This window comes from Lagenorhynchus albirostris, chromosome 18 (assembly GCF_949774975.1).
Source record: "Lagenorhynchus albirostris chromosome 18, mLagAlb1.1, whole genome shotgun sequence".
Taxonomy (NCBI): Eukaryota; Metazoa; Chordata; class Mammalia; order Artiodactyla; family Delphinidae; genus Lagenorhynchus; species Lagenorhynchus albirostris.
In genome coordinates, this window is record NC_083112.1 from 18,000,105 (window position 1) to 18,015,457 (window position 15,353).

Sequence of the window (15,353 nt, forward strand, 5' to 3'; positions counted from 1 at the left end):
ATGTGGGATCTTCCCAGACCAGGGCTCGAACCTGTGTCCCCTACATTGGCAGGCAGATTCTTAACCACTGCGCCACCAGGGAAGCCCCTGTTCCAATGCTTGAAGGGACAAACAACAATATAGTAGAGTTTTGCTGGAGATGAAAGCATGTCTTAGCATAGGGAGAAATAGATCTTTTTTTAAAACTTTATTTATTTATTTTTGGCTGTGTTGGGTCTTCGCTGTGTGCGCGGGCTTTCTCTAGTTGCAGCAAGCAGGGGCTACTCTTCGTTGTGGTGCGCGGGCTTCTCATTGTGATGGCTTCTCTTATTGCGGAGCACGGGCTCTAGGCGTGCAGGCTTCAGTAGTTGTGGCACACGGGCTCAGTAATTGTGGTGCATGGGCTTAGTTGCTGCGCAGCATGTGGGATCTTCCCGGACCAGGGCTTGAACCCGTGTCCCCTGCATTGACAGGCGGATTCTTAACCACTGCGCCACCAGGGAAGCCCAGAAATAGATTTTTAAATTGTTCTGGCTTGCCACTTGTGTATGTTACTCTCCCTCTGAATGTTGATAGTTGGTAACTTCCATTTGTCTAACTGAAAAGTCAAGTCTCTGTGACTATTCTTTTGTGGATTGACTATCCGAGAAATTAGCATGGTGGAAGTTGTAGTATATTATTCTTTGTGGCTTTAAAAATGAGGGCATTTTTATATAGGAGAGCATGAAAGTGAATTTAAGGTCTTTGGAAGTTTTATTTTTAATGTGTCACTTTAGGTTGACCATTTCTCTTCATCACTTTTCTGTTTCTTAAAGTCTTTGCTTCCTTGGACCAAATGACGCACATCTTAATTCTTTTCTCTGACTTCTTGAATGTGGTAAAACATATGATATGGACAAAAGTTGTTTCAGCTTTTTAAAACCATGTCTTTGAGTGACTAGACTATGTGATAACCATGAGGAAATCACCCCCCACTGTGTGTGTGTGTGTGTGTGTGTGTGTGTGTGTGTGTGTGTGTGTGTGTGTGTGTGTTTTGAAGAGTCAGACTTGAGTAGGGGAACCATTGCTTTTACTGTGTGGTGAGTAAATAGTTTGTATTTTTCTGACATGTACCTGTGGTCACTTGTTTGCCTAGTTTGAGGTTTCTGGCCTCAAATCTCTTCTGGGGGAGGGTGAGGGAGCTGGAGAGAAGTAATTCAAAGTTAATTAAAAAAGGCCTCTTCTTGTTTTTATTTTTGTTGTGTGTGTCCAGGATTTAGAAGAATTCTGCTTTAAGTTTTGCATCAATCATTTGACAGAAGTTACACAGACTGCAGCATTTTGGCAAATGGATGGCCCTCTGCTAAAGGAATTCATTGCTAAAGCCAGTAAATGTGGAGCCTTTAAGAACTGAAGCCCAAGACTGCTGGGTTTTGTGTGAGTGCTCTGGGGCTGCTGGTGATGGTGTGTCGTTTGTGCTCTATGGGTGATGTAATTCTGCAGGTAAAAGAGCCCATCAGGTTGATTTGCTCACATGGAGATACAGTTCTCTGTGTAAGGATACAGGAAGGGTGTACGGCTTTTCCTGAACCCATTTTAAACAACCCTTATTTCCAGATGTGTATATTTTAAATGTGACCTTAACGTTTGGCTGGGACATTGTACAAGGGTGAAAGTCTAGCTGGTTGGTTGTTTTTTGTTTGGTTTGGTTTTGATTAGAGGAACTCCTGAAGTTGGAAAGGGGGCTTTGCGGCAAGTCTCCTGGCTTGCATATCGACAACCCTTTTGACGCCAGGGGTTGGGATAGGGTGCCAACTGTGAGAGGTGTAGAGGCCCCACTGGGAATGACAGATGCTGACTTGGGGGCTTGTTGAAGGGCTGCATTAGTTGCTAGTTCAGTAGCTTCACTGTGAAGGAATAGTTAAGATTGTCTGAGGCTTTTGTTTGTGTATTTGCATTATTGATGACTTTTTTAACTTCAAAATAATATTCAATTTAATATAAGCCTATTGAAATGATAATTATGTGAAGATGAATTTCTAGGTTAGTCGGGGTTTCTCTTAAGACTTAAGTACGTAAAGAGTCGTAATGTAGAACTATCTGTGAAAACTTGATAATGAAAGAAACTTCATTTGGGTGAAAGTGGATATTTTATAACTCAGAGTCTCCACTACTAACAGCGTTTTCTTAAGGTTAAATTTGAGAACCCAAATTTAAATCCCCCCACCTTTTCTCCTATAAATGCTAATCATATAAGAGGAAAATAGTGATATATTCAATGTACTCTTGCCTTCCTGAATTGTGGTTGCTGAATCATCAGATCTGCTACGTCCGACTCAAATAAGTGGTTCTTAAAACCAAGTTTCTTACAGGACTTAATAGAATTTGTTTTTAATCGATTTTTATCTATGCCAAATGCTGTCACACATTTTGCTTATTTGAAATGTCACCAGCTTTCACGTTTGATTTTCCTTTCCTTTTAATTGTGTTAGGTAACTTTGAAAAAGGATCTAAATTATGAGGGTGTTTTTTTGGTCTGGTTATGAAATGTGACTTTGGGAAGTAAGAGTGTTCAACTCTGAGTTTTATCACGTGTGCCCGTTGAGCTTGCTTCAAGGACAAAGCTTTGTTCTGCTCTCTGGCCCACGGACTCATTTCCATTTGTGGGGGCTCCTTTAGTGAACTGTGTCATGTTTGGAAGGTCCTCCATCTGAATTTAGAGACCGAATCCATTTTCAGACCCCAATTAAAAAGAGGGTGAAGAGATGCTGCAGCTACTGTTTTTAGCAATGTTTCTAAGTGTATATTGGGGGGTGAGGGCCCAAAGATGGAAATTCATTGATAGATGACATAAACCCGCAAGTCTCAGCCCCCTTTTCTTTACCATGTTGCAAGTGATTGAAGCCCAGTGAGTTATTAGGTTAGAATTAGTTCTGCAACATAATAGAATTTTCTTACTAGGTTGATAAATGTACATTAATTTGATTATTAGCTATGACGGGTAGTGTTTCTAACAGTCACTGTCTATAGGCTTATGATCTGGACAAAACAAGAACTTCAGTAAGTTTACTATTGCTCTTACTTGAAAAAAAACTTTAAAAAAGCACAAATTAACATAGATCCATTTCCATAGATAGTTCATTCACTAAACAAATATTTACTGAGTTCCCAATAGGTGAAGAACCACTTCTCATATTAGATTACTGAGTAATTTGTATGACTATATTTTCAGTGAAGAGAACAGAAAAAAGTCTCTCAGAAAGTACTTGAGTATCTTGTGTTGGTTTTTTTTTTTAAAAATAGGCTTTCTTATTTTTCTACTTGGTTTTGTTGTTAATCATAGCAGGAGATGAAAACTATTCTTTGAATTCTTTTTTTCATCTGATATAATAGTGAAAGCCAAAGTATTGGTATTTCTTCACATAGCCCTAAAATGTACTCTTGAACTTCCTACTGGAACAAGGTTTGATACGCTAGTTATATAGGTTGTATATATGTAATGTTTAGAGTGACATATTAATAAATAAAGCAATCTGTTAAAATAGGCATGTAGAGTTATTTTTTTCCCTCTCAAAAATCAATAATCTGGCAGCCTTAAAAGGGAAGGAAATTCTGACACATGCTGCAGCTTGGATGAACCTTGAGGACATTACGCTAAGTGAAATAAGCCAGTCCCAAAAGGACAAGTACTGTATGATTCCATTTACATGAGGTCCCTGGAGTAGTCAGATTCATAGGAAATAGAATGGTGGTTGGCAGGGGCTGGGAGAAAGGGTATAAGCGGTTATTGTTTAATAGGTACAGAGTTTCAGTTTTGCAAGATGGAAAGAGTTCTATGCGTGGACGATACACAACAACGTGAATGGACTTAACGCCACTGAACTGTACACTTTAGCACGGTTAACATGGTAATGTGTATTTTGCCACAGTTTAAAAAAAACCAGTACTGTGATTCTTGGGTATCAGACTAAAAACAGGTACCACCATGAACATGCTGTTTCTCGATTATCCTCCCCACCCCAGAAGATACGCTTTGGTTTTGTTCCTGCCGAAAGATACTACAATTGAACTGTCACAGTAGAAAAACGTATCTGGATCCTTTTGGGGACTTATAAATGAAGGGAGAGACATGGTCCCTATCCTCAAGGAATGTAAAAATTATTGGGAGAGAGGAGAGAGGTTTAGGAATTAACAACATAATAACATTTATAAACAGCTTTTCGTTAAGTCATTGAGAGGAAACCCAGTAGGGTTAGTATGAGAAGCAATTGTTCTGAAGGTCATGTTTGTGCAGCACAGGGGGCAACACAAATGTCCTTTTAGCTCATTTCCAAAACAACGGTCAGTGGCCCAAGCAAGGGCTTAGAGGTGGTTCGGAATAATGAGCCTTCCAGAACTTTACCATAAGCAAGTTTGTTTGGTTAGAATGGGAAAATAAACCAGGGCCCCTCAGGTGGAAATGTTGGCAAGGGGAGGGCATGTGTTTGTGTGTGTGGTGTGGATGAGAACATTTATTTCCCACAATGCCAGGCATTTTAATGCCCTGTGCTTCACACGCATTTTCTTTTTTAGTGCCCATATTTTGTACCGTAAAGTAGGCAGAATTAGTCTCATATTAAATAATTGTTTCAGCAGTGACACAGCTAAAGTAAAAATCCAGGTCTGTTTTAATTTGCCCGATATTTGCCACTTGATGACAAATACATGTTGCTCCCTTGTGCTGAGTTACCACCATGAATGGTGAAATTTGAAAGTAAAGTGGTGGACAGAGGGTTTTTTTAAGAAATAAACATCATGACATCAGAACTGTTACTCAGATAAGCTTTGCTATAGGATGTATCATCAGGGAGGGAAGCTGAAGTTACAGCATCATCTAGACCAGGGGAAATCTTTATTCAGTGGGTCTGGGATGGAGTCTTGGTTTTTTTTTTTTTAATTGAGGTATAGTCGATTTACAATATTATCTTAGTTTTAGATATACAACATAGTGATTCACAATTTTTATAGATTATACTCCATTTATAGTTATTATAAAATATTGGCTGTATTCCCTGTGCAATACAGTATATCCTTATAGTTTATTTTATACATACTAGTTTGTACCTCTTAATTCCCTACCCCCCTTGCCCCTCCCCCTTCCCATACCCCACTTGTCACCACTAGTTCTCTGTATCTGTGAGCCTGTTTCTTTTTTGTTATACTCAATAGTTGGTTTTATTTTTAAATTCCATATATAAGTGATAACATACAGTATTTGTCTTTCTCTGACTTATTTCACTAAGTATAATACTGTCCAGGTCCATCCATGTTGCTGCAAATGTCAGAATTTCATTCTTTTTGATGACTGACTAGTACACACACACACACACACCACATCATCTTTATCCATTCATCTGTTGATGGACACATGGTTGCTTCCATATCATGGTTATTGTAAATAATGCTGCTGTGAACATTGGGTTGCACATATCTTTTCGAATTAGTGTTTTCACTTTCTTTGGAGATATACCCAGGAGTGGGATTGCTGGATCATATGATAGTTCTATTTTTAGTTTTTTGAGGAACCTCCATACTGTTTTCCACAGTGACTGCACCAATTTCCATTCCTACCATTAGGGTACAAGGGTTCCCTTTTCTCCACATCTTTGCCAACATTTGGTGGTATTTATGGTCTTTTTATTTATTTATTTTGCCGCTTTGTGCAAGTTGTGGGATCTCAGTTCCCCAACCAGGGATTGAATCCGGGCCACAGCAGTGACGGCAGTGAATCCTAATCACTAGACTACCAGGAAGCTCCCCTATTTGTGGTCTTTTTGATGATGGCCATTCTGACAGGTGTAAGGTGATATCTCATTGTAGTTTTGATTTGCATTTCCCTAGTGTTAGCAGCGTTGAGCATCTTTGTGTGTGCCTGTTGGCCATCTATTTGTATGTCCTCTTCGGAGAAATGTCCATTCGGGTCTTCTGCCCATTTTTTAATTTCGTTTGTATTTTTGATGTTGAGTTGTATGAGCTGTTTATATATTTTGGATATTAACCCTTTATCAGTCGTATCATTTGCATATATTTTCTACCATTAAGTAGGTTGTCTTCCTGTTTTGTCAATGGTTAATGTGTCATTTAAGGCCAGTGTTTCCTTATTGATTTTCCGTCTGGACGATCTGTCCATTGATGTAATTGAGGTGTTAAAGTCCCCTACTATTATTGTGTTACTGTCAGTTTCTCCCTTTATGTCTGATAATATTTGCTTTATGTATTTAGGTGGTCCTATGTTGAGTGCATATATATTTACAATTGTTACCTCTTCTTGGATTGATCCCTTGATCATTATGTAATGTCCTTCTTTACAGTCTTTTTTTTTTAATAGTTCTTTATTGGAGTATAATTGCTTCACAATACTGTGTTAGTTTCTGTTGCACAACAAAGCAAATCAGCCATATGCGTACACATGTCCCCATATCCCCTCCGTCTTGAGCCTCCCGTCCATCCTCCCTCTCCCACCTCAAAGTCTATTTTGTCTGGTACAATATTGCTACCCCCGCTTTCTTTTAATTTCTATTTGCATGGAATGCCCTTTTCCATCCCTTCACTTTCAGTCTGCATGTGTCTTTAGATCTGAAGTGAGTCTCTTGTAGGAAGCATGTGTACAGGTCTTGTTTTTGTGCCATTCAGCCAGTCTATATGTCTTTTGATTGGAGCATTTAATCCATTTACATTTAAAGTAATTATTGATATGTATGTAGTTACTGCCATTTGTTAATTGTTTTGGGGTTGTTTTTATAGTTCTTTTTTGTTCTTCTTCTTTGTTCTTTTTCCTTGTGATTTGATGACTATCTTTAGTGTTATGTTTGGATTCCTTTCTCTTTTTTGTCTGTGTATCTATTATACATTTTTGGTTTGCAGTTACCATGAGGTTTTTATATAGCAATCTGTATATATATATGTGATTATTTTAAGTTGCTGATCTCTTAATTTCAAATGCATTTTAACAGCCCTACATTTGTACTCTCTTCTCCTCATGATTACTGTTTTTGGCATCATATTTTAAATCTATTTATTTTTTGTATCCCTTAACTGCTTATTGTGGATATAGACAATTTTACTACTTTGTCTTTTAACCTTCCTGCTAGCTTTGTTCATGGCTGATTTCCTATCTTTACTGTATGTTTGCCTTCACCAATGAGCTTTTTCTTTTCATAATTTCCATGTTTCTAGTTGTGGCCTTTTCTTTTTCACTAAAAAATTTCCTTTAACATTTCTTGTAAAGCTGGTTTGGTGGTGGCACTGAACTTTTTTAGCTTTCGCTTGTCTGTAAAACTTTTGATCTCCATCAGATCTGAACGAGAGCCTTGTCAAGTAAAGTATTCTTGGTTGTAGGTTTTTCCCTGTCATCACTTTAAATATATTGTGCCACTCCCTTCTGGTCTGTAGAGTTTCTGCTGAAAAGTCAGCTGATATCCTTAATGGAGTTTCCTTATAAGTATTGATAACTTGTTGCTTTTCCCTTGTTGCTTTTAATATTCTCTCTTTATCTTTAATTTTTGCCATTTTAATTATAATATGTCTGGGTGTGGTCCTCTTTGGGTTGATCCTGTTTGGGACTCTGTGCTTCCTGGATTTGGGTGACTGTTTCCTTTTCCAGGTTAGGGGAGTCTTTAGCTACTGTGTCTTCAAATATGTTCTCAGGCCCTTTCTCTCTCTCTCTTCTCTTTCTGGGATCCCTGTAATGTGAATGTTAGTATGCTTGTTGTTGTCTCAGGTCTCTTAAACTGTCCTTATTTCTTTCTATTCTTTTTTCTGTCCAGCATCAGTGATTTCCACTACTCTGTCTTCCAGCTCACTGATCTGTTCATCTGTGTCACTTAGTCTACTTTTGATTCCTTCTCGTGTATTTTTCATTTTGGTTATTGTATTCTTCATCTGTTTGGTTGTTATGTTTTCTAACTCTTCTTTAAAAACTTCTAACTTCTTGTTCTGTTTATTCATTTTTATTCTGAATTCTTTGATCAAGTTTATGATCATTACCTTGAACTGTGTCTCCACTTATTTCTTCTTCTGGGGTTTTATCTTGTTCTTTCGTTTGGAACATATTCCTCTGTCCCCTCATTTTGCCTAACTTACTGTATTTATTTCTGGGTATCAGGTAGGTTGGTTATGATTCCTGACTTTGGAAAAGTGGCCCTTTGTAGGGGATGTCTTATGTGTCCCAGCAATGCACTCCCCTCTCGTCACCGGAGCTATATGCTATAGGGGCACCCTCCATGTGGGCTGTGTGGGTCCTTCTGCTGTGGTGGGCTGACTACTGTGGGCAGCCTGGTGGGTGTGGCTGGCCTCTGGTCTGATTGGTTGCCAGGCCCTGCCTTGTATGGAGGAGCCAGTCACTGGTTGGCAGCGTGGATCATGAGGTGGCCAGCTGTGGAACCCCGGGAGGCTGGCCCTGGGGCTCGTGCTGGCTCACTGGAGCCAGGAGTCAGGTCCGTGAGATCTGGGGCTGGTTCCCACCCACTGGTGGGTGAAGCCAGGTCCTGGGGTCTCACTGCAGGGCCCAGGGGTTCCAGAGCTGGTGTCAGACAGCTGGCAGGTGGGGTCATCTCCTGACACAGCTGGCTGCAGGGCCTGGGGTGTCTTGAAACTTGAATTTACCTCCTGGTGGGCGGGGCTTGGGCTCAGGTGGTCCCAGGACTGGTGCTGGCCTGCTGGTGGGTGGGGCTGGGGCCCAGGGGATTCTAGGGCTGATGCCTGCCCACTGGTGCACAGAGCTGGGTCCCAGGGTGTCTGGGTCTGTTGCCTGTGCACTGGTATGTGGAGTTGGGTCCTGGGCCCTCTGATGGGCAGGGCTGTGTCCTGGGACGGCTGTGGGCTCAGGGGGTCTTAAGGGGGCGTGTATGCTCCACCCCAGTTGTTCTGCCTGAAGTATCCCGGTACTGGTACCTATAGGTTAGTGAGCAGGGGCACAGCTGGATCCTGAGACTAATAAGCTAGAGGGAGGATTCCAGAATGGCGCTTGCAGGCACCAGTGTCTCCATGGTGGAATGTGCTCCCAGAAATGGCCGCTGCCAGTGTCTTTGTTCCCAGGGTGAGCTCCAGTTGCCTCCTCCTTCTCTGGGAGACTCGCCACGATCAGTAGGTAGGTCTGTCCCAGGCTCCTTTCAAATTACTTCTTCTGCCCTGGGTCCTGGTGCATGAGTTTTTTGGGTGCACCTTTTAAGAATGGAGTCTCTATTTCCCCCTGCCCTCTGGGACTCCCAAAGGTAAGCTCCACTGGCCTTCAAAGCCAAACGTTAATAGGGCTTGTCTTCCTGGCACAAGACCCTTGGGTTTGGGGATCCAGATGTGGGGCTCAGACCCATTGTTTGCTGGGAAGAACCTCTGCAGTTGTGATTATTCTCCCACTTGTGGGTCGCCCACCCAGTGGTGTGGGTCTCGACTGTATTGTGTTTCTGCACCTCACCCCACCCCCTGTCTGGTTGTGGTTTTCTTGGTATCTTTAGTTGTAGAAGATCTTTTCTGTTTGCTTCGGTCTTTTTGATCCATAGTTCTATAAATAGTTGTAATTTTGGTGTGCCTGTCAGATGAGGTGAGCTCAGAGTCTGTCTCCTCTGCCATCTTCCAAAATCTTTTTTTGGCTTCCGTAGTTTTTTAAGTGCCTCAGGTGATCCTGATGTGTAGCCAAATTTGAAAACCACTGAGATTTTGCCCCTCAGTTATTAATGACTTGGGCTGGGGTTGCCATTACAACAGGAATGGACGTGTTCTTTCGTTTATATCATATTCTTCAGCAGATATTGAGCATATTATGTGCCAGATACCATGTTGGAGACTCAGATCAAACTCATGTTGAAATATGTAGCACTACTGTGGATCAAAGTGGTGTGGTAGAAAAGTAGAAATGTGAAGTTTTCAGAGGTCAGACATGGTAGTAGGGCATACAAATCTTAATTGTATATTGTTAGGTTGAGAAAAACCTTCAAAGAGACCATCCAGTTTTAAATGTTTGTTTTGAAGATGATGTTATGCCCATGTGCTGTGGCTGAAGAGAAATTTAAAAAACACACAGGTATGTTGGGTACAGGTATAACATTCAGATTTATTATATCAAAGAAACATTAAAGGGCTGGAACTAGTCTCAAAAGATAAAAACAGTTTATGCATTTTTTTCAACATTTTTTGAGCATGCTAGCTGCTGGGAATGTGATAGGGAGGAAAACACAGGAATAGTGAGTTTCTGCCCTCAGACTGCTTATACTCCAGTGGTTTGATGTATGATAGAGTGGCTTACACCGAGGAAGGGATATGAAGAGAAAGTACTCTCAGATGGAATAGGTATGAGGACATCAGCAGGAGGAGCAGTGAAGACTTCCCAGCAGGATGTGCAAAGGCCCTGGGGGCAGGAGCACCTGGAATCCACTTAGCTCACTGTAATGGGGGTGGGGGAGGGGGGAACTAAAAATCTAAAACTCCACCAGAGGATTTTTAGAGCGATGGGAGGCATGGCCCAATTTACTCAAGTAGAATCAGAAATATTTTACTGGGGGGGAGGGGTAGAAGTGAGATGATGATGAGGAAGAGGAGGCAATAAAAAGGAATAAGATGCCAAATCAGCAAGAACAGTTAAGGGCTGGTGAGGATCAGAGTTTGAGGGCCAGAGAGACACGAGGGCCCTAGTGCTAAAGATGTGTGGCTTTCACAGGCCCGTCTCCAGCTTTCAGCCTGTTTGCAACTGTGCTTGATTCCTGGCTTACGAAATGGTCATTCTTAAGAAGACAGAGAAGAATCTGAAGTAGAACTTGACTGAAGCTCAGAGCACAAGGTTTGTTTTAAGCCCTGAAGTAGCTCAATCTCGTCCTTCAGCTGCTGCTGCCTTTGTTCAGATAGATGAATTTTATTCTCTATTGCTATAATAAGAAAATTATTTCAGGTTATTCAGTAGTTTTATACACAATGCACTATTTCTAGCCTCTTCTGAAAGTGCATAGTACACAATGCGGTGCCCCAAATGAAAAGGATCTAGGGTCTTGTGAGCAGGAATTGATGCTTTTATGCTTTTCCTTCCTCTTCTAGTTCAGGATACAATTCTAGTATTTATCACACATAAAGCTGGTCTGTAAATCTTTAAAATTTTGTATACATTTATACCAGAAAAGGCACTTCTGTATACTTTTGAGGATTTGAAAGCAGCAACTAAATAACCTTCATGCTACACAATATCCATGTTGAGAGGATGCCATTAGACTATCAAGAGTTAAGGGCAAATCTTTCAGAGAAATGCATCCAATTTTTAATGTTACATAAAAGCTTTCGGTTTTATTTAGAAATAGGAATGCTTTCATTGTGGAAACTTAGAAGCTACTTTAGTTAGGCGTTATAAACTACAATATTACTCAGTGGCAATTTTTTAAACACCTCAAGAATATCTGTATACCTGCAGTTAACTTTCTGGAACACTGAAAAAGATGAATTAAGCAAAAGAGTCTTTATCAGTTGGGGTGTGAGAAGTTAAGTCTTTTAAGTTGGTTCTCATGCAATTCCAAATAGTGTCACCCCCGGGAGCTCACACCCCCCAAATACTACACTATACTGTATGTACTCCCAACTAACTTAACCTAGGTAGTGACATGTTCCAAACATGTTACTTTTATATGAAAGAAAAATAAACATACATGAAAGTCACCTACAAAATAAAGCTTTTTAGAAAAAAAATTTAAAGGCCTCTTAAAAAAAAAAAAAGGATATTCCCATAAGACGTATGCAGACATTCTCAAGAGACTGGTAAAAAAACACACTATTGTTGACTTTTTCTGCTGATTATAAATGTAATACAAAATTCAAATAGAAATGTGTAATATGAAAACAAAAATGAGAAAGGCTTGTGTATACTGAGACAGGAATATGAACGAATATTTTATCCCCAGGGAAAATCTATTTTCCTAATATACTTGCTGGAAAGACAAATACATCTCTGGAAAAGAACAGAGTTTAGGGCACTGTTTGTGTACAACTTCAGGGGGAGCCATCTGCCTTAAACTCTGTGTCAACCTGTGCCCTCCACTCCCACCGGGATGTGCAGTGCACAGCCTGCCCAGCTGTGTGGGGCAGCCTTGATGGAGAAGTCAGGTCAGACTCATCAATGTGGAAACTTAGCCTGTTTTGAAGGCATCTGAAATAGTGGTGAAAGGACCACTGTTCGATGTTTTATGGAAAGGTTAACTCTCTGTTTCCACTAGGTTTTCTTTTTCAAAAGTTTCTTGGCTATTCTTTTTTTTTTTTTTTTTTTGATGATGAACTTTAGAATCAATCACAACCCTTCCTCTCCCATTAGATATGAAGATTAATGTTGAAAGAACTGAAATTTATACACATCATACCAAGTGAGAGGGAGACAGTGCAGCATGGTTTATCACAGCCTCACCAGTTCCTGCTGATTTCCAAACATGGTGCCCAAATACTTCCATTTTGCAATTAATTTTTTGTTTCCACTTTTTTAGATGAGTTCTTTTTCTGATTACAAAAGCATTGTGTGTATGTATAAAATGTGGAAAATACAATGAGCACTAAGACAAAAGAAATTACTATAATCCAGTCACCTACAGGTAACTACTGTTTCCATTTATGTGCAGTTTTTCTGTGTGCATGTGTGACCCTGTGTATATATATTTTTTTCTTCTGTGTGTGAGGGCTCATATTGTTTTGTAATGGGCTTTTTCATTTAATGCAAGGGTGAACATTCTTCTAAAATAGGATTTTTATCACCTGAATAGTGTTATCTTAATATATATGATAAATGTTTATAAACTTTGCTGCTCAGTTATAACTCATACCTGCTTGAATATTTACAAATGCGTCTTCAAACAATCTGCAGTCAAAAAGTGAAGTCCCAATTTCTTCATAGTCTGGAGGAAGAAGAACATTTTCAGTTTTAATTTAAATAACTTACATAGGCAGAAACGCCTCACAGAATAACCCTCAAAAAGGAAAAGCACACAGAGCAGGCATCCCCTGTGGACTGCAGTGGCAGCAGCCTCACCAGGGAGCTCGTTAGAAATCCAGATTCTTAGCACCTTTACTGGATCAGAACCTCCAGGGATGGGGCCCAGCCATCTGTTTTAACAAACCCCCCTGGTGGTTCTGAGGGGCATGCTCAAGTTCGAGATGTGCTTGGTCTAGAGACAAGAGTAAACGAACAAAAGAATGTCAAATGTCTGTTTGCTCTTAACTACACTTCTTGGTTTTGTCCTGTAGAAAAAAATCCCTTTCAAATAATCATATATTTTACATTGTTACCCAAAATACAGACTGTCGAGGTTTTTCCTTCTAAGACAGCTATACAGTCGACCCTTGGACAATGTGGGGTTAGGGGTGCTGACCCCCGTGCAGTCACAAATCCAAGCATAACTAACTTCACAGTCAGCCTCCCACATATGTGGTTCCTCTGTATCTGTGGTTCTGTATCCACGGATTGTATAGTATTTTATTGCATAGTATTTATTGAAAACAATTCAGGTATAAGTGGACCCGTACAGTACAAACTCATGTTATGTGTCGACTGTATTTATAATAAAGTTTTTAAGCTCCTAACACAGGTTATGAGAAGGCTAAGTGGCTGTATACCTGCACGTACAAATGGAACTTCAGCGTCCCGAAGAGCTCTTTCTGAAAGGCCACATTTAACTAAACCAAACATCAACCAAAACATTAAAATTACTTCTTTCTTCTATACTTTACAGTATCAAAAAAGGCACTTGCTTGTTTAAGGAACAGAATTAGAGTCAAATCAAAACTAGCATAATGAATGCCATTCTCAGATCTTAGCAGCAAGCGTGCTCAGCCGCAGGGAGCGGGGGGAGCGCAGGTGTGTGACTGAACCTGGTTCTGAACTTGCCCGTTCTCTTGATGGTCACTCTCAGTTATGAACCTCTGGAAAAGACATTAAAACTTTCAGGGAATCAGGGTATTTTTTACTAAAGTAATGATTTTGTCAATTACCTACCTCCTGTTGATTTATAAAAAGACAAGAGATCTGGAACAATAAATTGTATTAAAGAATGAGATAAAGGATGTGAAGGCGATCTGGCTGCGACATGTGTCACCCCACTGATCGCCAGGGTTGATGCGGCTGATCTGGCTGGCTAGGCGGGTGTCCCCTTCCTCCCTCACCGCTCCACGTGCGTCCCTCCCGAAGCTGCGCGCTCGGTTGAAGAGGATGACCTTCCCCGATAGAAGAGGACCGTTCTTCGGTCAAGGGTATACAAGTAGCTGCACTCCCCTGCTAGAACCTCCAAACAGGCTCTCAAGAATGAGATAAAGAAGGAAAAGGAAAAAGAAACAGCGCAGAAAGAAAATGTTTACTTTTTTGGGGGGGAGGGGGGTGTTGGTTTTGTTTAACATGTAGGTCTGTGAGAAGTCTCTATATGTAGAAATTTTGTTATTTCAATACCTGATTCTGAAGTGGTCTCATCCCTGAGTCTTTCGTGAATCAAATGAAGTTTGTCTACTATTTCTTCAAATAAAGCATTAAGAAGACCCGCTTCTTTACATTTCTTAAGAAAAGGAACTTTCACAATTGCATCTAAGAATAAAAAAAACATTTCAGAAGGAAATCGTCTGTCTCAGGACAGCTATCATACATCACTTTATGGTCACTTCTTCAGACTTTGCCTAATGGTGGATGAGCATTATTAGGTAATACGTACAGCACCTTTATCTTTTCTATTAATTGTAATTTCATCATACCTCATTTTTTTCAAGCTGAAACAATGAAATGTTATAAAAAGTGAAAATAAAAACTTCTCTGCTTAGAATAATTATATGAATAAAGAGAATTTTCTAAAATTTAGCTTCAAATCTTTGAGATAACAGCCTCCCTCATTTTTTTCTGTCACAGTTGACTGTTATTATGGAACGTCTGTTTCCTTAAGAGAAAGTTACAATTACTGGCTTAAGCTTCTTGGCGGGGGGCGGGGGGGGGTCACAGTGTGAGGGGTGGCATGTCATTGGATTCTGAACTCAGGCAACTCTGGCTTCTATATCAAGAGCTGTATCCTTTCTTAATACTGAAGAGCAGTTGGACCATCCCAACCTGTTATAAGTTATTTTGATCTGTTGGGGTTATGATGGAGTGAATAATTATGATAAAAGATTTCTATTCTTATAATTCATTACTACAAGTCTAGAATAATAAAGTGGGATACCAACTCTGAAATTCTAAATAATAAAGTGGGATACCAGCTCTGAAATGGTACTAAGTACTGTAAGTCATATTCGTTAACAGACAAAACTTATAGCAAACCTGTGTGTCTGCCATCCTTTTCCTTCCTATCCAATTCCATTCTTTCCGGTGGCTAAAAGGAGAGAAAGATCAAGATTACTTTACACTAATTTTTTACTGTTGACATTTA

At 40.1% G+C, this 15,353-nt stretch overlaps 2 protein-coding genes across 14 annotated transcripts in view; one reads left to right on the plus strand and one right to left on the minus strand.

Moving 5' to 3' along the window:
• RCBTB1 (RCC1 and BTB domain containing protein 1) overlaps positions 1–15,353 on the plus strand; it is a 110,352-nt gene that overhangs the window by 47,070 nt on the left and 47,929 nt on the right. For 11 of the 12 annotated variants that reach the window (XM_060129587.1, XM_060129581.1, XM_060129584.1 and 8 more), the window contains one exon: positions 1,232–3,504. In XM_060129587.1, the coding sequence (XP_059985570.1) occupies positions 1,232–1,372 (141 nt within the window). In that variant the 3' untranslated portion in view covers positions 1,373–3,504. Of the gene's footprint in view, positions 1–1,231; positions 3,505–15,353 lie in introns of those variants that run through there. The other variant, XM_060129580.1, reaches the window with a different exon arrangement.
• SETDB2 (SET domain bifurcated histone lysine methyltransferase 2) overlaps positions 10,026–15,353 on the minus strand; it is an 80,983-nt gene continuing 75,655 nt past the window's right edge. For both annotated transcript variants that reach the window (XM_060129578.1, XM_060129577.1), the window contains 4 exons: positions 15,245–15,296; positions 14,393–14,524; positions 12,777–12,848; positions 10,026–10,853 (listed from right to left, as the gene is read on the minus strand). In XM_060129578.1, coding sequence (XP_059985561.1) covers positions 10,714–10,853; positions 12,777–12,848; positions 14,393–14,524; positions 15,245–15,296 — 396 coding nt within the window. In that variant the 3' untranslated portion in view covers positions 10,026–10,713. The remainder of the gene's footprint in view (positions 10,854–12,776; positions 12,849–14,392; positions 14,525–15,244; positions 15,297–15,353) is intronic.